General features: G+C 39.2%; 1 protein-coding gene across 7 annotated transcripts in view; it reads right to left on the bottom strand.

Annotated features, from left to right (window-relative positions):
- The window catches only part of PTPRO (protein tyrosine phosphatase receptor type O), a 155,484-nt gene that overhangs the window by 25,629 nt on the left and 106,223 nt on the right, over positions 1-23,632 (bottom strand). For all 7 annotated transcript variants that reach the window (XM_066999070.1, XM_066999076.1, XM_066999087.1 and 4 more), the window contains 7 exons: positions 21,468-21,588; positions 18,841-19,034; positions 16,350-16,461; positions 10,958-11,109; positions 8,233-8,353; positions 4,073-4,212; positions 1,232-1,364 (listed from right to left, as the gene is read on the bottom strand). In XM_066999070.1, the coding sequence (XP_066855171.1) occupies positions 1,232-1,364; positions 4,073-4,212; positions 8,233-8,353; positions 10,958-11,109; positions 16,350-16,461; positions 18,841-19,034; positions 21,468-21,588 (973 nt within the window). The remainder of the gene's footprint in view (positions 1-1,231; positions 1,365-4,072; positions 4,213-8,232; positions 8,354-10,957; positions 11,110-16,349; positions 16,462-18,840; positions 19,035-21,467; positions 21,589-23,632) is intronic.

Below are 23,632 nucleotides of genomic sequence, written 5' to 3'. Positions count from 1 at the left end.
ATTTTTATGTACTGTTCAGCCTGGAGTTTTCCAAAGAGAAAAATCTACCACTATAGATAAATGGAGGTTTTGACTAGTTATTGATCTTACTAAATTTCTGTGAGGAAATGACTTCACTGTGGCATTTTGTTAAACTTTGGCATGTCCTGAAACATATATATAGATATGTATATATTCCTTTTAACTGACATCCTTAACACAAGATAAAAGGCAGAAGGAAATATGAAATACATATATTCTTCATCATCTATGTCTCCAAAGCATATTTCAATTCTGAAGATGTTCTTCAGTAATAATCAATATCTTCTCAGATCCAAAGGCCAAGGCTTCATTAATATACTGTGTTGAAATTAATTGAATGACATTGGCAAATAAATTTTAACAGTATATTCTGTTTTAATTAAGATCTTGAATCAACTCTCAATAACAAAACCTTGATTTATTTCTGTTCAATACAGTTTTACTAGCATGAGACCAGATACCCTATTCTGCTCATTACATAAGAAGAAAACCTGCCTGCTTTACTTGCTCAGAATAACTTTACATCAGCGGTTGCCTAAAGAAACATTTTTTAGACTACAAATCATGGAGATGGAGTAGTGTCTGATGTATAGAACCCAGTGACTAAAGCTATGTGACTCCCTAACTAAGCAGAGATGACACTGATCATTCTGAATGGGAGACTAAAGAAAAGTCCAGTGCTCAGGGCAGTTTAACACTGATTTTCTTTCTTCACAGAGCTAGACTTCATTATATGCCCAGGAAACCTGCATCAGGAGCTATCTCTTCGGGGTTTGACTGCTCAGGATAACCTATTCTCCCTTCTCCTTCTCTCTCACCCTGTCTCCAATTCCTCACTGAAAGCAGAAAGTGATTTTTCTCCCTAGCAGCTCATCAATATGATTTTCCTCGTTTCATCTGGGCTGGCTGAGGAGACATTTTTCTCCATAAATGTCATCAGGCAGTACCAGTTCAGCCTCAAAACCACAAACCAGGTCCCTAACTTCTAAAATCCAGTAGAGAACTGAGCCACTAGTTTGTAACTTTGCAAGTCAAACCCCAATCAGTTTTTTTAATAAAAACTTTTTGAAGTTGCTTCCCCATCCACTTCTGGCAGTCCTTCCATGACACGATCAGTGGTGCCAGCATTACTGAGATTAGCTTTAGAAAGCAAGGAGAAACAGATGTTGCCGCTGAAGGAAGAAGAAGAAAGCAGAAAAGTGCTGCTTACCCATGGTAGAAACCGCAATGAAAGTGGGGACACTGGGGCTATTGTGGCTGAAGGTGGTCACACTGCAGTTGTAAGAGGTGGCAGGGGTAAGGCTGGAAATGGTCACTACATGTGAAGAGACAGTGACAGGTTCCTACAGACATGGGGAAAAATACACAGTAGTTTGTCTCTCCCATAAATGCAAGAGCACAATCACTGCTCCCCTCTCCACCCACTTATTTGACCTGGTAAAGTTAGGTTTGGTGAAAAAGGCAGAGATTCAAAACCTAGACAAGGTAATTGGGGCCTTGAAAATAGGCAGGTAATCTGGCAGAAGAGGGGAGAGAAACAGGGGTGAAAACAGCAGTGGGAACAGCCCAAAGCACCCCAGGGAGCCCCAGAGCCCCTTGGGGAGGGCAGAAGGGTGCCTCGTAGGGGGTTGGTCAGTTACACGTGTGGTGGGTCAAGTGCTGCATCCCCCAGGACATCCCCAGAGGTCAGCAGAAGTTCTCCTAGGGTCAGCAGGAAGCTCATGAGCTCTGGTTACTAAAACACATTAGGAGGAAAATAGTTATTTTTATTCAAAGTGCAGCTAAGGTAGTCACAATCTCTACACCCTTGTATAAACAGGTCACATCTGTGTCAGAGGCTGTTCCTCTGGGTGTGAAGAGCAGAGCTGTGAGCCTTCTGAGTGGCCAACGCAAAAAAAAAAAAAATTAAAAAAAAATTTAGAGAAAAGCCTTTGAGCAATAACCATGATCGGATATTCCACACTTGTTTTTTGAGCCAGCAGAAATTCTTTACATAATATCTATATATAATGTTTTAGTTACTACATCCATGGTTTTATAAATACTGATCTGGCAAAACAAAACAAATACCACACATGCATCGATTTAAAGATACATGTCCTTATGGTCCTCAAAAGCTTTTCTGTACTCTCCAGCAGGGCCAGGGGTGGGTTGCAGATGCAACAACAGGGATGCTGAGCCAGTGGTTTAGAAAGGCAACAAGGAGCAGTTTCACAAATGAACTCACTCCAGATACAGAGTGCAAGATCCTGCAATAAGCCCTGAGCACTGGATTTTTTCAGTGTCCTTTTGTCAGCCATGGGCTCCTTCTAGACTAGCAATGGTTCCTGTTGCAGTGCAATTCTGAGTTATATTACACAGATGATACGTACATGAGTGTAGGGGAGGAGAGCTTTATTCCCTGAGCTGAAGGGAAGGAACATAGTTTGGAAATTGGACTTGATATGACTTTTTTTTTTTTCCTGTTTTCCCCTCTGGAAAAAATTTAAATTAATCAACCAAAAGATGTTCAAACATGAAAAGCTGATGCTTTTCATTTTGCTGATTTAAAAATAGTGGAAAGGTACAAAAATATTCATGTAATTAGCATGGAAAATAATAAATAAAGACTTTTCATCAGTCTAATAAGAAAACATCAATTTTTTAAGGTTCTAAAAGGAGCCCTTCCCCCTTTTACATTGAGGCGGAAAAGAGAGTGATGAATCTAATGAGAAGTGAGCTGATAATCTCTGTGCATTTCCCCTTCACTGCCAGATGTTCACGTCAACAAATAAGAAACCCACTGAAGTTCCTGCCAAATGGAGCAGTCTTTTCCTCATGTTCTTAAAACACAACTGTTCAGCAATAAAGCTGCAAATCCTGTGGTACCTCCCTTGCCCAATCACATCGTTATTTTGAATCTCTGCTAAGTATGTAATGACGTCCTGATCTTTCTTTATTCACAGTGAAAAAGCAGGTATCTACATGTGGAATCCAAACTATCCAAAAGATTAAAGTGCATTTAAATATGTTCTCTTTTAGTCAATACCTTTCTTGATATAAATAAAATATTAAATAATTCACAGACTGGTTCTTCTATTGGGTTAAAAAGCATGTATGGCTCTTTCAGAATAATCACTGGCCTGAGTGGGTATTTTTCACTTTTTCCCCATTTCATGTGAACCCAAATGAGAGAATGATGTTTCATGGCATGTAATCACAGTGATTCACCAGACCATCAGCTAAACCACAAAGTAATCCTCAGATGTCGCACAACATTGATGTGCAACAAATCAAAACTACTACTGATCCTCCTTTTCACAGAACAACTTTATCAATGTTTATGTGACCTCAGAGCACAGGTACCTTAATGGTCAGAGGAAAAAGAGGTTCATTTGTAAAGCTGAGAATGTGAGCCTAGAAGGAAATACCCTAGAAGACAAAACACCCAAGAAGCAGCAATATTTGCAACATTTGAAACGCTTGCAACATAAAAGAAATCTGAATAGCAGTTAAGGTCCTACTGAACTTCACTTAACTGGCCTCAGTACCAAGGAAAAGTAAACCAGAAATAATTAGATACTGCATAAAAGACCTCAGACCCATGGTATTTAAATATGTGTATTTTTCCCATTACTAATCAAGTTATCTGACCCTTTTCCCCTTCCTGCCCATTGATGTTCCCTTAATTTTGTGTCCTCTCATGTTTTGCAGAGTATATTAGAGTTCATCTCGTGACTAACCAAAGATTGAGACTCTGCTGCATGTCTTGGATGCACATAGCTTTTGTTGAACCAGCAGTAATCTCATCAGCAAGACAGAAGCCAATCTTAATATTGTAAAAGAAGCCACAAATTTAGCATCTGAAATGCTTTAGTAGCTCAGCTCTGAAGAGTTTAATTGTTGACCACCTTACCACATCTGGTTGAAAGACCAAACCTGTATACTGACCATAAAATTTCATTGGGCTTTAGAAGATGGATGCTAAGCAGCAGACAATAAACCTGAAAGATGCAAGGTCCAGTCACGCTTTCAGAAATGAAGAGCAAAAAGCAAAGAGGTGCTCACATACCTGGACTTTTGTTTCCTGAACAGATCCAGCCTGCTGGCAGTAGACTTCAAAGAAATCAGCCACTCCTTCTTCCACCCACAGCAGAGTCACAGAGGTCTGAGTCTTGTTGACAGCAAAAAGTGATTTTGGAGGGGCTGGTTCTAGTTAAGGGAAAAATTCCTTTTATTAAGCTTATCTCTAAGTCTCTATACCACCAAGAAGAAGCAGCATCAAAAAAAAATAAATGCAATGCCTGCTGCCCTTCTATCTTTCGTTTCTTTCAGATAGTCTGCCAGCATAAAGCACTGCCTCACACGATGATAAGTGACCAATGTAAAATGGGAAGATGATGAAGTGTTTTTCTTCTCTATTTAAACTGTTCTCTATTTGGAAAGTTGGATAATTACTTCACTTCCCTTTTGCGCCGAGTCTTTGCTTGAGAACAATCAGCATATTCTATTAATAGGAAAATGTTAACAGAAACTTTTTGAGAAGACAGCTGTCCACCTGTTAGCAACACACTTGGCCTAAGGAAGTTTTACATTGCAAGGCCTGAACCAGGAGATGATAATGAAACAGCCTCCCACAAGTGAACTCTGTTTAGGTTCACTTAGTTGTAGGAGAGGAAATAGTCATTTGGCAGTTTAAAAACATCTTGTATTTTTTTTTTTTAAATCTTATTTCAATGTTAATATTTAAGGGCCGTTGGATCTGCACTTATTTCAGTTAGCTGCAGAATAAGTTTTCTTTTCTCACTGAATGCACAGGCTCAGATCTCAGAGGTCTTTAATTTATTGCTTTGGTATTTATTGCTGTTGTGGGGTGTGACCTGGCAATATGCAAACATATACAAGGGATTGGGTTTTCTATGTGGCAAGGAGATGATCTGTGTGAAAGGAGGGCTATCGCCATCCCCAGGGCAACAGACTGAAGACTGTAAACTGCTGGGTGACATGGTAATCATAGAATCATTGAATGGTTTGGGTTGGAAAGACCACCTTAAAGGCCACCAAGTTCCACCCCACCGCTGCCACCGGCAGGGACACCACCCACTTGATCAGGTTTGCCAAGACCCCATCCAGCCTGGCCTTGAACACTTCCAGGGATTGGGCATCCACAACTTCTTTGGGCAACTTGTTCCAGTGCCTCACCAGCCTCCAAGTGAAGCATTTCTTCCTAATATTTAATCTAAATCTACCCTCTGTTAGTTTAAAAGCATTACCCCTTGTTCCTATCACTACATTCCCCGATGAAATGTACAAGAGCACAGGAGTGCACTGCAAACACTGCCCACTGAAGCTATTATTTCCTCAGCCATTTGCTGTGTATCCAAGGCCTCATTTTGCCATTCTTTAGGCTTTACTACACTGCACTACTTTACTTACGTCCTGCAGCATGGACGAACAAAGTGACTAAAAAATGAAGGCTGCTTTAGAAACGGGTGGAAAAAGAGCAAAGCATGGGGAGGAAAAAGATAAAATGTAGTAAAGGAAAAACACTACTTAAGACATGAAGTCCTGGAAAGCCTCCAGGGATAGAAACCCTCCTCGAGGGCCCTCTTTTTTGCCCACCAGCACCACGTAGGCTCTGGCAGCGGAGGCCACACTGACCTCCAGTGGAGGTCGCCCTCCACTGCATCGCCTGCCGGGATCGCGGCAGGGTACTGAGAGGACGGGAGAGTGGTTTTGCTGTTGAGATGCTATATACATTTTCCAAAATTATTTAAAGACCAAATTTTGATCCCGATTTTCATCCCAACGACTTCATACAATGACTACTGTCAATACTGTCAATCTTCAAGACTCAGGCATGCCGGGCTCCTATGGTTTGCCATCAGAGAGTACAAAGTTTAGGATTCACATTTCCAAGCTCTTCTCCGGGGCTATGAGATTTACTAATCTACAGCTGTTTGATGAAAGTTGTCAGTCTCCAACAATGACCCAATTCCAGGATCCTGACACACTATGTACAACAACATTTTGCTCTTATCTCTTCCCTTCACTAATAATTTGTTATTCTTATTCCATGTGATACTGTCACAGGAGCCTGATTTTCTACCAAAGAACATTTTCTACCAAAAACAAAACCAAACGAAACCAAAACAACAACAAAAAAACCTGGCACAGGACTTGCTGAAGTGGTTATAGATATTTTGGAGAGTATCTGCTCCTCAGACAATCAGATCAGTGTTCTAAGGTTGGAAGCTGCCAAGATTATATTGGCAATAGCAAAAGAGTTGAGAAGAGCAGGGTAGGGACTGAGGCACAGTCACGTGGCTGCTTCTGTATCATGAGGACTGCAGTGTAGATATTGTTCCAGAAGGACATAAGAAAGTATCCCTCTCCTATAATTACACCCATATATCTGCTCCTGGATTCAGAAATACATTCCATCCCCCACTCCAGGTAAAAATGGTCTCAGTTAAAACATGAGCTTTACATTTGGACATCATCCCAAGCAAATCCTCCTTCTGCCTCCAGCAAATGGCTTGATTTTTCTGCAGGTGGAAAGTTGCCAGAATGAAGCAAACATCACGGAGGGAAGAACATTTGGCAGGAGTGCTTAAGTGACTGCCAAATGCTGAGTCGTCTATCACTTAGAATCAGTTCCCACTACTGCTAATTACAACTCTCATTGCTCTCCCTCAGAAACAGAGAGAAAGAAAACCTCTGGTAAAATATCCTTGCTATTGTCTATTCAAAGTGTAAAAAGGATAAAGGGGGAAAAAAACAAAAACCACACACACAGAAGTCTAGAAGTGATTTATCAAAACTGAATTCTTTCCACCTTCTTGTTGTTAATGAAAAAGCAAGAGCAAAATAACCATAACAGTTCAATAAGAGTCTGCCTGCACTTGCTAGTTGCTGTTTTCCCTGTTCATAAATAAATAAATAAATAAATAAAGGAATACACAGCTAGGCTCCAGGGTGTGCAACATTAGTAATAAATGGCACTTACGGACCTGTCTGAAAGATAAAGCTAGCTGATATTTTGAAATACTCCTCCTAAAAATATCTGGATAATGGTAGTGGGGGGATATACTTATCTCCCGTTGGGAATGAACACACTCACATAACTGTGCACAGGCACAGCCATGGAGGACATGGACAGTGGACAGGACTTGCACAGGAAGGGAAAATCCATGGAATTTGTTTACATCTTTCAAATATTCCCTTTGATGAAAAGATGTGGAAGGAATTCAGATTCTTGTGGTTGTACTATTTGTCCCAGCACTGTTTTAGGGATCTGAGTAAGAGAGAGCTATGGAAAAAAATAAATAGACAATGATTACTCAAAGACCACAAATTCAATTAGAAATTATGGAAACCTTTAAAATCATTCCTTTCATTGTCACTCAGGAAAGGTTTACTATGTGTGTAGAGAAGATAATCCAGTTTGAAAATGGAGTTAATGCCTGTAAAAGCAGTAAAACATGCTTCAACATTTCACAGCTTTAGGCATCTAGGGCTCTACAAGTCTGTGTGTGTGCAAAAGTGAAGAAAACTCTCTCAGGTACAATGGTGTACTGTCCAGTCTTCCTCAGAGAATGTCTTCCTCAGGAATGTCTTTTTTGTTTGTTTGTTTCTTAGAGTAGGTTACACAATTTTCTCCTAGAAAGACGCTGAGTCCACAGCCATGAATTGTAATTAATCTATTTAGTAAAAAAAATAATCTAATTGATTTGTATTTAAAGATGCACATTGGTGTTGGAGAAGTCCAGGGAGAGAGGAAAGGAAAAGGGAAACCTGACCAGGAGGCAGAAAACAAACTGAGAAATAGGCTTACCAAAACCAAGAAATGTTCTTCTTTGTATTGAAAAGTTCAGCTGTGAATCTCAAGTCTCTGTTCCCAAAATCTGCGTGTGCTCAAATGTTAGGAAAATAAATATGGAACAGAGTAGTTCTCCCAGAAAGGCACTGACTCCTACTTCCATTTACAGTTAGATTCTGCTACTCTTGCTCTTTGTGAGTAATACTATTTTAGGAAGTAGGGTCACATATGGGAATGAGACAATCTTCACAGCAAGGTGAGGCAAAAATTACAGCTTTCCAAAAGAATTTCAGTCACAGGTACTTGACTCCGAAATGAGGAAGATGCTGAATTTGCTGACACAGTTACTTCTGGAGTTTAATGTGAGAAAGAGCCAGTTCACAACTTACAAACAAGCATGCATTTCTTACCCAATTTCACAAGCTGGGGCAGGGAAGTATTGCTGCCTCTTTCAGTACAAGCAGTCACTGAAAGGTTGTAAATATCCCCTGGAGGCAAGCTCAATACTGCAGTCATCACACTGCGTGTTACCTACAATAATTATAGACACCAATTGTTAAATACAACCCAAACCAGACATCCTTCTTCTAAAATTAATCTGGTCACTTTAATGCACGATAAAGAAAGTTCTACGCAAATCATCAGATTTCTTCTGCATACTTTAGATTTGTTACATGACCCAGTTCCCACTGACACCAACAATAGAAAGCCATAATGCTCAGAAGAATACCACGATGCAGACAGAAAACAATCTTAGGCTGTATTTTCTACATGACCAGTGAAAATTAAATGTATAAATAAAATCTCTCTCACATATCTGAGAATACACTTGCATCTAGATTTTTTGAGTTCTGCAAAAATCTTACCAAACCATTGAGTTGAGTCTGTTGCAATGTTAAAGGAATTTAAACTCCTAAGAAGAGTACACAAGATACTTATAGGCAAGCCTGTATATATCCTAAGGACCTGCAAATTAAATTTGTCTGGGCAAGTCTAACACCTATCTGGAGACCCACTCACTTGACAGTAGAACCCAGGGTCTGACGACAGATGGGGTAAGATGAGCACTGACCTGAGTCACCTACAAATTTGAAACCAGATATGATCCAAGACTGAGCTAAGGTTCAAATATGTGAATAATGTGAATACCTTCTTCTTATTGTAGGTGTGAGTAAGCTACCAATTTCTCCAAGGCCATGGAATAAGATGCAGAACTCAGACACTGCAACAGACTGTCTTCAGAGGATGTGTAGTGTAACTACAAAGGGTACATTCACGATCTCATACTGGTCACTTAATTTTCAGTCTGAAGTTTTCAGATCCAGGAGGGATGGACAGTTCTAAATGAATACTAACAGAGCTATCCACATTATTTTAGTAACTTATATAAAAACTAACCAACTTCTCCAGAGTCTTCAGAAATATACAAACAACAGAAAGAAGTCATAATCACCTGATTGTTATCTATAAATTTTAATAATTCTAGAAGAAAAAACAATCATAATGGCAACCTTAACTGTAATAAATAAGTAGCCTAAATAAATAAAGCAAACTATTTCTGAAAGTGACTAACAGAGCTTAGGAGAACAGGTACACCCTTAAGCCTGCAAGCATGATGCATCCATATTTACAAATATAAGCAGTACCATAAAATTTAGCAAGGTACCATAAGAGTTATGTTGTTGTAGGAATTTCCTGAAGTGTACTTGCTGGGTTCTCTTCTCCTGAAGATAACAGGAAGACAAATATTCCTCAAGACAGTTTTGAAGTTTTATTGTAGACACCCTGTATTGTAGATACTCTCTATATTTAATCTTTTGTTTAAACTAAGGATTTCATGTTCAATATTCATTTTCATTTAATTTCATATTCAATGTTTATTTTATATTTATTTAATCTAAGAATTTTCTATTCAAATCTATTTTATCAGAAATTGTGTCACAGGAGTCAGATTTTTTTCTTGAAAGAATAATTATCTTACTGAGAACGTGACTTTTGGAAGGGAGGGGAGGGAAATCACAGCAAAATTGTTTAGAATTAAATTGTTAGAATACTTTATTAGGGGGGAAAAAATAAGATGTGGAGTTTTCTTCCTCATTTGAAACAAAGATCCAAATATTGGACGTTTCTGCCGTTCTGAAATGTCATGTTTTTGAACAGTTCCACTAATCATGTAATTAGATTCATGGTGCAACAAGCTCCAGATGGGTGCACTCTTGCAACCACTAGGAATCCAATGAATTCTGCAGTGTTCCATCTAAACTCAAATAAAAATTGGTGATGAACTTGCACTTATGCTGAAAATCCACTTCCAATTCAGCATCTGGTGAGTCCTTCAGCTGTAGAAGGGAAACCTTTCTTAGGAAAAGACCAAACACTTTTTCCACCTGTCTATAATTAAAAGTTCAATAATGGGGTTGAAGATGGTCACAGGCTGCATGAAGCTGTGCTGCTGTCACCATGCTCCTGTGCTGCAGCACTCCACCAATATTTCAAACATATCTCACTATATGTCCAGGAGCTGCTCTTTTCCTTCAGTTCAAACATGCACCTCAGCACCCTGCTAAAGCGTGACTTCAATCCATAATTGGAAAACCCAGATTTCTTTTCCTAGGTGATTTTTAAATTGGCTGAAAGAGTTCAGAAGAACTTCATAACATCTGGCAAGTTTTCTAACAAGTGCATAAATTCTGGGTGAAGTTCTCATCTCATCAGTTAGTGGAACTTGTATTCGAATAGAAAAAGGGAAGTTATAGCAATTGGTATGAATGAACTAAAAAAACCCTCAGCCACTAGTGTAGTCTAGGTTATTATTAACTAGAAATTGAAAGGACTCTGTTTTCTACAAAAACACTCTTTACATTCTATTGTCTGCAGTTCAGAAGTTTAATAAGCCATTTCTAAATTCTAACCTAAATCATCAAAATTTGTGTAGGATCACAATAGAAGCATTTTGCCCACTGGCTATTTTGAGAACTTGAGTCTTTAGAAGTGCGTGTTCACACTCTGAAATAACTTCAACTGACCAGGCTTCTATCAATCTTGCTCAAACTGTGTAATATGAAATTATCAACTGAGGAAAAACAAAACAAAACAAAACAGTAAGAGAATGACAGTTTTCCCAGTCACACTTACGCTCTTCTTGATTTTTTTCTTCCCTTCCGCAATGACCATCCAATGCAGCATCCTGGAATGAGAGAGGTCAGTACCGTCTCCCCCATAGGTCCAGGTGACGTACAAAAGGTGGTTGTAATATTCTATTGAGGTAATCTCGGGTGCCACTGGTGCTGAAGGAAGAGGACAAATATATTACAGACAGGCTCTGGCACAACTGATCACCAAGTCCAATAATAAAATTCTGCCAAAAGGATACTGTTGGGAAGAGAGCGTCATGAAGAGAGCAGAAACATATTAGTAAAGTCATCTGCATTTTATGCAGGCACCTGAGTAGTAACTGAAAGAACTGAAAAATAGCATTTTCCTTTAGGAACGTTTGGAACAGGAGTATATTTTTGTTTGCAGTCCTTCAGTTAAGAAAAAAAAAAGCATGAAGCTAGTGACTGATACAAACCACTTTTTGATTTAACACCTATAAATGGAATTCAAAGTCAAATTAGAAGCCTCAGACATTGCTTCACTGTGTTACAGCACTGAAAAGCAGTGATATTCAATGAGAAATAAATAAGAATTGTCACACTGAATAATTTGGATAGTTTTTCCACAGGAAAAAAATAAATACTTCTTCACTGAGTTTGCATCTTCCTAGGAGGAAATGTCCCAAACCTGCACTTCGCCAAAGAACATCTTTTTGCATGAAAAGTTTTGGCTCCCAGTGTGAAAGTCCCACCATCAGAGAAGGCAGCAGTCAGCTGACAGACAACTAAGCATCAAGTGTCTAGTCTACAGGCATTTGGCAACTTTTTGACTATGTCATTAGGTAGTAGGCAAAGTAGCTGTTGTGCCTCCTCTTCCTCTGTACGCTCCACCACAACCCTGTGAGCCTGTTCTAAGGCTTGGCTTATGGTGGGTCGCTCCCTGAAACTGCCATCAGGCCAGCAAAATTTTGGTTCCCTGTGAAGCCAAAGGAGAAAGACAACCATATAACCTCCAGAGCTTTCCTGCTAAAGTAAGTATTTAATGGGAGGAAGAGAATTTCCCCCTGGAGATGCTTCTCTCTATTAATTGCAGAGCCAGCCATTGCCCTGCTCCCTGGCAGAGCCCTAGGTGCCAGCAGCCACAGGAAGGCAGGATGGGCTGGGAGCAGGGGACTGATCGACGGGGCCACAAGGTGTCACTGCTGCTTTCAAGAAGGCTTCTGACTTCTACACTGAGACAGTTGTCAGAGAACAGAGATTTACTGAAGTAGTTACTGAAAGGCAGAAAATGCAATGCATGAACAATTTAGAGCCATTTAGAAACGTTTAGTAAGACTCTCCTCTCAAATTCATCTTGAAAACACCCTTTTATGGTGTTGAGAGGAAGCAGACTTATTTATTGTAAAATCTTTAAAGCAATGTTTCTTTTAATTTCTATAGTCTCCAGACCATCCCTATCATGGATTGTGTATTCTTTACAATCTAAGGTCACTACCAGCATGAATCTCATATACTACTACTAATTTCCTAATATACCTAGAAATTGATGTCATGCTTGCCCTCCTAAAGCTCACATAGCTCAAAGTCTTAAATATTTAGCAACAGAACCTGCAGGGTATATGAAATGAGACTACGGGCCAGGACTGATGTGCCCAACTCCCTTGGCACCATTGTCCACTGGGAGCTGAGTGGCACAGAAAGACAGTAGGAAATTACAGCTCATTGCCTGTCTGGCGGAAGCGACAGCTGAAAGCATCCACTGGACTGAAAGACAAGAGCTTCACAGTAAGGACAGATGCAGTTGTACTCAGCAACACCGACAGTCTGCCTGCCTTTCTTTCCATTTTTTTTGCTTCTCCAAAGCTAAAAGCATTCTCATAGTAAACAAAAATGTTGGTGGTCTAAAGTGCCCTTGCTTATGATTGCTTTAAATCCAGCTGTTTACAGCAGGTGGCATTAAAAACTCATTAGTCACCTCAGCAACACCAGCAGTGCCACAATTTCTCCTTCTGTTAATACAACATCACGCAACTGTTCCTGCAGGAGCCTGAGAGAGCAAATGCTGTTTCTGGCAAGCGTTTACTTACGAGCAGTCTGGGGCCCCCAGGCCTCCCTCCACACTCTTCTGGAGACATCAAAACAGTTGGTGTGGGAGAGAGCTATACATCACCCAGTCTCTTCTAATACTCTTTATTCCAGGTACTGTGGTTCAGTAGGGCCCCTGCCTAGCTATAGGCTCCATGTGAGCAGTGGGACTCTGCGCTAGGGAAATGGTTTGTCTGCCCTGAGCTTGCTGCAAGGTGTGGTCCCAAACTCCCAGGTGATCCTTCTGCTGTGTTTTAAAAATCAGGCTTATGTTCCAGGTACAGAGGTTAGCTTCCCAGCAATACACAGAAGAACTGACAGATGGTGTACTGTCAAGAAGATCACAAAACCTGCTATTTAGTATTTTAAAGTTTAGTTTTGGCCTTTTTGTTTTTCTTTTTTAAATTCTTGGCAACCTTCTCAGGCTGTGCAGGGGAGGTAGTGTTATTCGGAACGATGCAGAAAGGGACCAAATGCTCCATAAAAACATCTGCTTGCCCCCGCTCTGGAAAGAAACAGGCTGAGGGTGATAAAGAACTTTGCAGTCTCCTCACAACTTGAAACAGTGTAAAAGTGCATCTACTGGGGATAAACATTTCAAATCTGCAGACATGAAAAACTGGCATGCCTCTGTCTGGCAAGTTAGCCTGACAGTAGTCCCAGGATAAAAATGAAGAGTATTCAACTAATAAGGTAATCAGAGGGCAGGAGAGTATTTAATGCTCACATTCAATGGTGATTGTATATTGATAAACCCTTGTAATTTGATCAATCTGGATTTATTTATCAGGATTCTTCCCTTGAAATCTGGCTCACTGGTATTCAACATTTTCATCAATACTCTATAACTAAAAGCATAGCTGATGAACCACGCAAGTAGCACAGCGACTGGCAGAGGAGAGGATCTGGACAGGGCTGTGGTTTGAATTGTTGGCCCCTACACTGGGCCTGTTCAAACAAAGTGTATTTGGGACTGTCAGGTGCAAAGTCAAATCTTTAGGAAAAAGGAACGCAGGCAGCACTTCTCAGATGGTATGTTCTGGAAAGTAGCTACTCTAGGAAGGATTTAGAAGGGACAAAATAGAAGCAAATCACACAGACCTCCAGTGTGAAGCCATAGAAAATGTAATCACTGAGATGCACAAACAGGAGAGAACTGAATAGAGAGCTGATTTTGCCTCTTTGGGAGCATTCAGCAGGCTGGTACTACAATTTTAGGTGCAGGTTTTCATGTACTTTGGTAAAGACAGTAAAAATTAGCAAGGCAGAGTTGGGGAAAAAAAGCAGCATGAGAAAATATCTTACTGAGAGAGCACCTGAAGAGCTCAATGGATGCAATTTATCAACAGAAAAGAGCGAAGCTAAATTCAGTGCAAAGGTTTAAAAAAGAAAAAAGATTTGTGGCTCTTCAGTCAATAAGTGAAAAGTGTAAAAAGAATCATAGACTAGATATTAAAAATAGGAAAATTCAGATAAGCAGCAAAAGATAAATCTTTGATAATAAGAGAAATTAAATACAACTTTCGAGGAGATTGGTGGCCTCTCCCCCTCTGGATATTTTCACTGTAACACCAGATGATTTTTCTGAAAAGGGGTTTTGCTAATCACAAATGGATGATATTATCTGGTATCTTCATCCATTTCTGATTTTGTCTATGTCTGCAAGGTAAGAAACTGATACATTTTTCATCTGATAGCAGTAAAAGTCCTTTCCCCATACAGAGATACAAAATGATCCTGATGAATCCTTATATTTTAGAATAACCTTCATCTTCCTAAGTTTTGCTGCAGGTTTCTAAAGACATGACATAAAGTGTGAGGGCCCCACTGGAACATTTCCACTCCAAAATGCTGAACCTGGTACCCAAATCAGTTGGAAAAGACATTTCCCCCTATATACAGCAGCCAGCCATCTGGAAAATTACTTCCTTAGAGTGAAACAGAAAAGATGACTGATGCCAAAGGACACTGCATGTCACTGAAGACTTGTCACGGGGCCCCAGTGGGTGCTGCGAGTTTCTGATAGACAGAGCAAGCACCAGGATTTGTCCCAGTATATGCTGGGATCAGGTATTTCAGGATTGGAGGTTTCAGCTGACTTCAGGGGAGCTAGGACTCAACCAACACAGCGATCATTTTTCCTTCATGGTTCTGTCAGGCACAGGAACTATATTAGTCATCAATACAAAGGGGTTGTATTCAGTTCCCTTCCCCAGTTACATCCTCTGAGACTTTCACCAAACAGAAAATCTGTGTCTAGGCTAGTATCTGTTTAGGAGGGAGTAGCTGGAAATCATAGCCTGATTTCCCTCATAATGTGATTTCTACAGCTGGAAAAGAAGAATGAGTCATACTTGTTTCCTCTCATAGCACATCTGAATTATTTACTGCTTTCAATCAGCTGTACTTCTGCAAGGTGAGCTACATGGTGGTAAAAGCAAAACGGTTCGATAGCGAACCTTGACTTAAGCAGCCTGGATGCTAGAAACACTTGGCAATGAGCTTACAGGAGGTCTTGGATTAGCCAGAGAGGGAACAGCATTCATTTTACATATGGAAGACTTGAGCCCAAACTGTCTGACAGAAGACAGGGAGTGTGCTAAATGCAAAACCAGTCCCAGCTGGGAGAGGGCTATCAGTGGGATTGTATCAATTTGCTTCAGCTGAGAATCTATATCGTGGACAATAAAGATGGCCAGCACCACAGCTTCACAACGCCAACATACCAAGCACAGGTGTGATGCCTTGGTCACAGAAGCACCCTTCTCTCCTCATGGTGTGCAAACAAAATGCACCCAGCAGGAAGGGCAAGATTGGAGCACAAGAAAAACATGCTGCTAAACATACTACCTGCCTCGATCTGCGTTAAGGGCACAGAACTCTACTGCTCGTTAGCTAAGCTGCCACAGTCACGGTCTGATCTGTGGATTACTGGGAGGAGGAAAGGGGAGAAAAACATTTGGAAACAGTGTAAATATAAGGACTTTTTTCACAATATTAACAAACCTCCAAACTCACTTTATTTGTTTATCTATAAACTTCTCAGTGGGTAAAACGTACAGTGTCATAGAAGACAAGCAGGATCACTGGCTCTCTCTGGAGCCATGCCTTCAGCTGAAAGACGACTGGAACAGAGCAGTTAAACACTGTGCTTTGCACAGGAAAATTATATCTACCAAAGCAGTCATCAGAGCTTTCCTTAAAACACAAACAAGAACAAAACCCCCTTAGCTATTAAATACCCTAACTTGCAAGTGTCTGCTGGTGAAACATAGCATCCGTGTTAGACTTTCTCAGCACTCCTGCTCCTGGCATCATTTCCACAGTCTTTTCAGAAGGCTGCTTACCTGTAATGAAGCTGATGGTGGAGCTGTCACAGCAGCTCAGCTCTGGGTCCCCCCAGGTCACCATGGTGACCCGGAAATTATAATACCAAGCAGGCAACAGGTTAGCTATTCTCTGCAGAGCGAGAAAAGACAAAGAGCAGCTCAGCAGAAAATTCATCAGCACAAGACATGACTTATAAAATGAGACAATGTTTATAAACCTAGTGCCCACACATGGCACCATTTTACTAAGGAAGCACTTCTTGCTCCAGTGGTAACCACTGTTCTGTGGCATTTGGATTTATTCAAAAATCTGTGCAGTGAGACCGAACATGGTTGTGATAGCACTGCTGCTTATCCACGGGCACATGGTCACAGGTCTACCCACCATGGGAACCTCCCATTGAAACATGGGTTCTTCTTTTTTGATTAAATGGACTTTCGAGGCAAACTAGAAACAATGTTTTTGACTCAGATGTCATCACTTCAAAGGACTTTTTTTTTTCTTTTCAGATTTTTGAAGTGTATTTCATATTGTTTTATCATTTATTATAAATGAAATATGAAACATGACTTATAAATGAGACAAATTATATATATAAATACAAATGAGATATACAATGTATTTTATATTGCAATATCATTTGTGTTATTTAAGTTAAAATTCAAATACTTCCAATGCCAGCAGAGAAAAAAATTATTTAAATGAAAATCCTAATGATATTTTGTAATTCAAAATAAAAGGAAATAGGAAATAAGAACAAAAAAAATTCAACAACTTAAAAACTGCTTTTTTCACAAATCTCTGCTGTTTGCAGTGGTCTTTTTTTCAGATGCTACAAGGCAATCCACATACAGGGTTTGATGCTTATTCTCTTTATGATTTTTAGAAACAATTATATCCAATTAACACCGAGACCTTGAAGCTGCTTGGTCTTCTTCTGACATGCTCCTGATGTAATATTGGTAATACCAACATTATTTTGATAACATTAAAATAATCTTCAGAGTAAAAAATAAATGAAGCAACTAAATGGACTGAAAGGCCGATTCAGTTCCAACACTTCTGACCAAGTGATAACCCCTTCAGGAAATTGTTTTTTTATCTAATCTATCTTTTTTTTTTTTTATCTAATCTATCTTTTTTTTTTTTATCTAATCCATCTATCTTTTTTAGTTTTTTTATCTAATCTAATCTATCAGCTTGATTTTTGATCCCCTGCCTCCTCACTGGACTTGGCACTGTTGCTTCAGAGTCCACTATCAGAGATATCAAATGATTTACTGACCGTATGGGAAACTGTGGGACGGGTGGGATTCTCGAGCACTGCTAGTGATCCCAAGTAAAAGTTCAGCAATACTTACTTATATGTTAAATGCCATAACACAATGGGAAGATGCTCCTTCTCTAATTCAGGGTAACTCTTTTAAAAAATTCAAAGGAGTTGAAAAGGAAGCCAACTTCCCTTAGCTTCCACGAACGGGATTTGCAACGGTAATGGGCAATATCATGTCATTTTCTAATGAACCACATTTACTCTGGAAGATGGTATTATTTTGAAGATGACTTGGATCACTCAGGTATTAATCTAATTGTGCTGCATCATGATTACAAGATATTAATTACTCCTTTAGTAAGTTATTTTTGTTTTTAATTTCCTTGGAGATTTATGTGCTAGATTTACACTCACGTACCCAATTACTGTTAAGCCGCTGTAGCCGAAATTAGTACACAAATAGTATTATCAAATGAATTATGGTAAATGACTATGGCTCTTACAAGCAGCAAAAGTTATTGCTATCCTTTTTGCATACTCATAACAACTAATTTCAGCTAAAACTGCTCACTGTCTTGTGCAATGGCAAAGCCTGAATAAAACCTGTTCATCTTCTCTAGAAAAATATGGAAAGTAAGAGGAAAATTTCATGGAATTTCTGTTGAATACTCAATCTTGCAAAGATTTGTGTGCATGTTCTTCTAGAAAATGATCTGTGCCTAGGTGAAAAGCTGGTGTATGTCTTTGCATCTTCAAAAATATGAAGGCTATTTTCACAAGAGCATCTCTGCAGCTATGCGCTCCAGATAGCTCACTGCAAGTCTAGCCTGCAAGCTCCAAATCCATATTATCAATATTCATTATGCAGATAAGGCTTTGGACTACTCCCCCTGAGGAGATGCTGGAATTGGTTAAAGCCTTGACTGACAAACTGACCCACAAACTGAAGCTGCCTCTGGAATTGCTGAACGTGCCCATTTGTCAACAAAAGAGAGGCTCATCTTCTACCTCCTTATTCTGCTTAACTTTTAGCATCATTCAGCTGCATTCCCCCACTTGAGGAAAGTAAATGCCTCTAGCATCCTGGTCATTTTCTCTACTTTGCCTGGAAAAAAATGTTCCAGTTTTAAAGGCATGTATACATATTCATGGGGGAAAGGCTGGACAAGGAAAAGCCCCAGTGTGCCAGTATCACATATGCATGGGAAAGCAATAGTCAGTAATGGTCACTTTACCACGGAGGCAGTTAGGGAGATGGTTGCTGCAATTTCATAGTAGGTTGTCCACTCAGAGGTCATCGTTGATGGGTTGAAGTAAAACATTTCTACAACATATTTCCTGAACACGCCAAGAAAAGGTCTGTTCCAGCTCAGAACTACAGCAGTAGGTCCCAAAGGGTAAAGCGTCAGATCCTTTATTCCAGTGGGCACTACAAACCAGAAATCGTGGTTAATAATGTTTTTTTGTTATTAATTACACTTAAAAAAAATATATCTTTCATTAACTAAGTTCTGTCTGTTTCTGATTTGTTCCTGATTTGAATTCCTAACAACTTCCTTGTTTCTTATGTCTACTTTTTCCAAAATGACTAGAGGCTTCCATTGACTTTGAAAATCAGGCTGTTTAGGAGATATTTCAGGTTGAATTCTCAAAAACAAAAGCATCAAAAGCCACAATACTTTGGAAGATAAAGGCCACAAGAAGGAAACAGTTTTTATGTCTATCCTTCCTTCCCTGGGGAACCTAGAGGTGCTGTCATGAATTGCTATTCTTGCCTCATAGATGATGAAACTGGGAAAGAGAAGTCAAATGATTTGAAATATGTCACATAAGGGTCAAGTTCTGCAACCCTTACTTGTCTAGAAAGCAATCATTTTTCATGACTTCAGTGAGGCTACTTAAATAAGTACTTTGCTAGCATTTGCTGGGGTTGCAGAGCCCCAGCTATTGCATGCAGGGTCAAAGTCAAGAACACCCAGATTACTTCAGCCCATGTTGGCACGTGATTGCATTTCCTTTCAAAAATCGGTTGCCATTTACTTGATCTTTTTTTTCCTTTCCATAAACTGTTAATACTCACAGAGTTAGAGTGAAGGTTATGATAAATACATGCAGAACTGAATACTTTTAAAGTGTATTTTACTGTATTTCCGCTTCATTCATCATTAACCATCACTGATAATTTCACAGAACAGTTTGTTTTGCATTTCTACTATTTTAATATCAAATTCAATATTCTGTAATGAAATGAAAACTCATACAACTGTTGTTTTACTTCAGAAAATATCCTCTTTATAATTAGAAACCTATGACACACTCTATTTAGAAATTGATTGCCATTTCTAGTTGAATAAGAACTGCTCATGATTGTGATGAGGCAGAGAAGTGGAGAAAATGAGGAAAGTTATTTATTTTGGGAATGTATGGTTTCACTTTCCCAAATGAAAATAGAAACTTACAGATTTCTGAAGTAAATACAGGGAGAAATAAAATCCAAAGCTTTTCTAAACATTGTTCAATGGTACAGTTTTTAATAATAAGGTTATATATTTACTAACTTACCTTTTTTGTTTTGTTTACTGAACTATATTGTATTATCTTTTCAAATTTTTATTTGGACCCAGCTTATGTAAATACTTGAGCAGATTGCCTAAAATGAAAAGGCTCTCACCATATTTACTAGTCCACATATCTACTTTTATTTACAGAATTCACCTCTTAACAGGTTAACTTTTTTTTGCTTGTTTTCTGTTTTGCTTTCTTCCCCACATCACAGAGAAGAAGTAGAGTGACAAATACTGAAGATCTCTAATTTTCAGCCACCTGCTCTCCCACAAGGCAAACCATTTGTCAAAAGGAGAAGCTGTGAGACTAAAGGTTAAATATTTCTCTGTAAATGTAATTCTATACTCTGGATCTTTCTCTTTGCCCTTTCTCATTACATTTTGTTAAAGTGATAACCTTAAAAAAATAAATGACACTGCAGCTAAAAGATACTAAACCCTATCCTAAGTCACTCTTTAGTTCGGAGCTTGATGGAATCTCGAATTACAGGCACAGGGAGAGAAGCTCTGCATGTAGGTCATGAAACCACATTCTTGAAAATGTCACTCTCATTCTTAGAGGGTTCTTTTTATCTTCAAATCTCCAAGCAGAGAACACTGAGATACATGGCTTAACTCAAGAAAATCAGGTTTGGTGATGGTCATAGTACTGGAGAAGATAATCCAGTTCTCTTGACTTTTAGCACCATGGCCTTCAGACTGGATCACATTACATTCTTCATAAAGCACATTTGCTACAAATGTCTTAACAGCAGTCTCATACATTTCAGGAGACAGTAGGAGTGGTTCCCCTCTAAGAGGTGCCCACACTTCTTAACTGGTCACAGACTAACTGCAGCTTAGGCTGGCCATACCTAAGTGAGGTGACTCCCACCCTAAATGACAGAGCACGAGCACTGTTAGAGATGAACATATATGTGGCCAAAAGTGAAGATAGTTCCTTACATAGGGTCCTGTGTATGTGAATCCATAATTTTTGTCTAGTTAGGTTTTGTAATAATCTATTGTCTAAATATGAAATATCCATCTCTCGCCGAAGGAGCTTTTCCCCACCTTGTTAATGAGCTAGACAACACAAGAAAAACAAATACTCTCAATAAGAGTTCATTACATTTGAAATAACCAACGTGACAATTTTTTCTGTACTCCTTCATGGGCTTCACAGCTTAATAATTATACTACGTATATTAGGGAAAAGGGAAAAAAAAGGGAAAAGGGAAAAAAAAAAGGGAAAAGGGAAAAAAAAGGGAAAAGGGAAAAAAAAGGGAAACATTTCAAACAGTAAATACAGGACTTGCCAATGGAAAATGTAACAGGATCAGAAGGTGGTCCAACCAATGGTCCTTTCCGTAAGTAAACCACAACTTGGTACTGGGCACCAGGAACAAGATTCTCAATGAGGCTGCTGCTTGAATTCACCTAAGAGTGTGGGAACACATCAGATGTGAAGTATTTACTTGGTCAGTTAAAAGAATATTGAGGCTGTAGTTGAACTGCTTCAGTTAACTGAAGGCATGATGTGCCAGTGGCTAAAACCCTATTCAATTAAGCCCAAAATGACAAAACTCTGACAGTGGTCAGGACTGGATTCACAAATGATCTGGCTCAGAGAATCACACTTACGTTGCTGTGTAAGGTCTGCTGTGACACCGCAGACCCACTTGAGCCACTCTCTCCTAGTGCCAAGGCTTATTGAAATATTCAGGCTATATTATCCATATACGTGTGATATTATCCAGGCTAGAGTATTTAGACAGTGTATTTTCAATAAAAGCCTGAGGTTTTTCATCAGACATCCAATTCATCTGCAGCTATGTAAACAAGCAGTGTTATGGGAAATCTGTCTTCTAAATGCAAGTGTTAAATGACCGAATGCTGAAATCAGGGAGGAATTACTCTCTTTTGCCTCTTTTGCACAGCACTACAAAAACTGATGAAGAGACCTTCTGATTTTTCTTTTCTGATTGAAACACTGGCATTCAAACTGCTGCTGTGGCACCCCAGGTATTGGCCAGAGCTAGAGTAAGAGTACCTAACCAGGTGATCCCTGGTCTGGTACAGTATGAAAACTCTTCTGAAGAGACAGCTAGGAGTTTTGAGGAAGAGACGTCATGCACTCCTTCTAGAACTGCAGGCTGATATTTCCTACTAATATTTTCTCTGCAACATTTCCACAATCTGTATCACAGTCACATTTGATTTACACTGATGTATTTATGTGCATCACAGTAAGCACAGGTTTAGTGAGGAATGGAATTTGTCTTTAACAGCTGCTTTCAAGAGCTAATCACTGAATTCATGCATGATTGTAGAAATGAGTAGAACTCTGCACTGAATTTTGCCCTTTTCAGCTTGTCAAGGAGAATTCAAACCAACAGCCATTAATAATCCCAGGTATAATAATCTGATAAAATTTGATTAGAGGCAGTATGAATATCTGTAGTGATAAAAAGAAACAAATAACTACGTAGACCTTTCAACTACTTTCAAGGAACACATTTACTTTTACAGATATCTTGTTTATCCACAGATTGGCTCTAGGTGTTTGCATTTGAGTTTGTAGATGAATCCTGTAATATTTACTTTAATCATATATGTATATACTTGCTATCCATGGCTTATAATCATCTATTATATTGTTTTGCTTCCTGATTAGATGAATGCATTTTTAATAAATGGAAGGAATATAACTCAAGGAGATTACAAACTGGTTCTGAGAAACAATTCTCAAATTGTCTTCAAAAGACACTTCCCAATGTGCAAGTGCATGGCTATTATTGAAATAAAACAATATATTTTGACAAAGCTCCATATAAAAATAGATTTTTAAAGGATGCAGAACTCCCTGTACTACGTAATTTATCAGGCTAATCACAAAGTTGAAGGAGGTGGAGATTCACAGGGAGCACTGGCTCTGTTCTCCCATTCCCGTGGGTGTGCTGAGGGTGCAGTACATGGCAACACTGCAGCCATTTTCGGGCTCCTTAGTCACACGTGCTTAAGGAGTTAGACAGAAGTTGTCACGCTGCTCAGAAAAGCAACTTGTCAGCATCATGGGAAGGAAACAGATGTGGACTAAAACCTCTTTCTAATTGAAGCCATGTGGCACTGATCCATCAGAATCATAGGACCTGACCTGGGGTTGCACTCACCATGGGTTTCAGGTAATATAAAACTGCCTTATTTTGAGTTTCAGGACTCCTGATCATCATAAACATGTCCCATATGGCAGCCCTAAAGAATTGCCCATCTATATCACAGGTGGTCTGGATTGTTATTTACTCCCCAGTTTTTAAATCTCTTCTGTGGTTGAAAAGAAAAGATGACTTCTGATGAACCCACACTTCCAGAACGTTTAGGCTCAGGTTCTGTATTCATATGTAGGAAATCTAAGAAATAATTTATGCAAGTCAAATGATAATCATGAATGTGATAACTTTTCTTAACAAACAACATGATTGTA

This window comes from Anser cygnoides, chromosome 1 (assembly GCF_040182565.1).
Source record: "Anser cygnoides isolate HZ-2024a breed goose chromosome 1, Taihu_goose_T2T_genome, whole genome shotgun sequence".
In the NCBI taxonomy this organism is placed as follows: domain Eukaryota; kingdom Metazoa; phylum Chordata; class Aves; order Anseriformes; family Anatidae; genus Anser; species Anser cygnoides.
The sequence above is the reverse complement of the archived record's forward strand: the minus strand, read 5'-3'. Positions and strand labels throughout refer to the sequence as shown.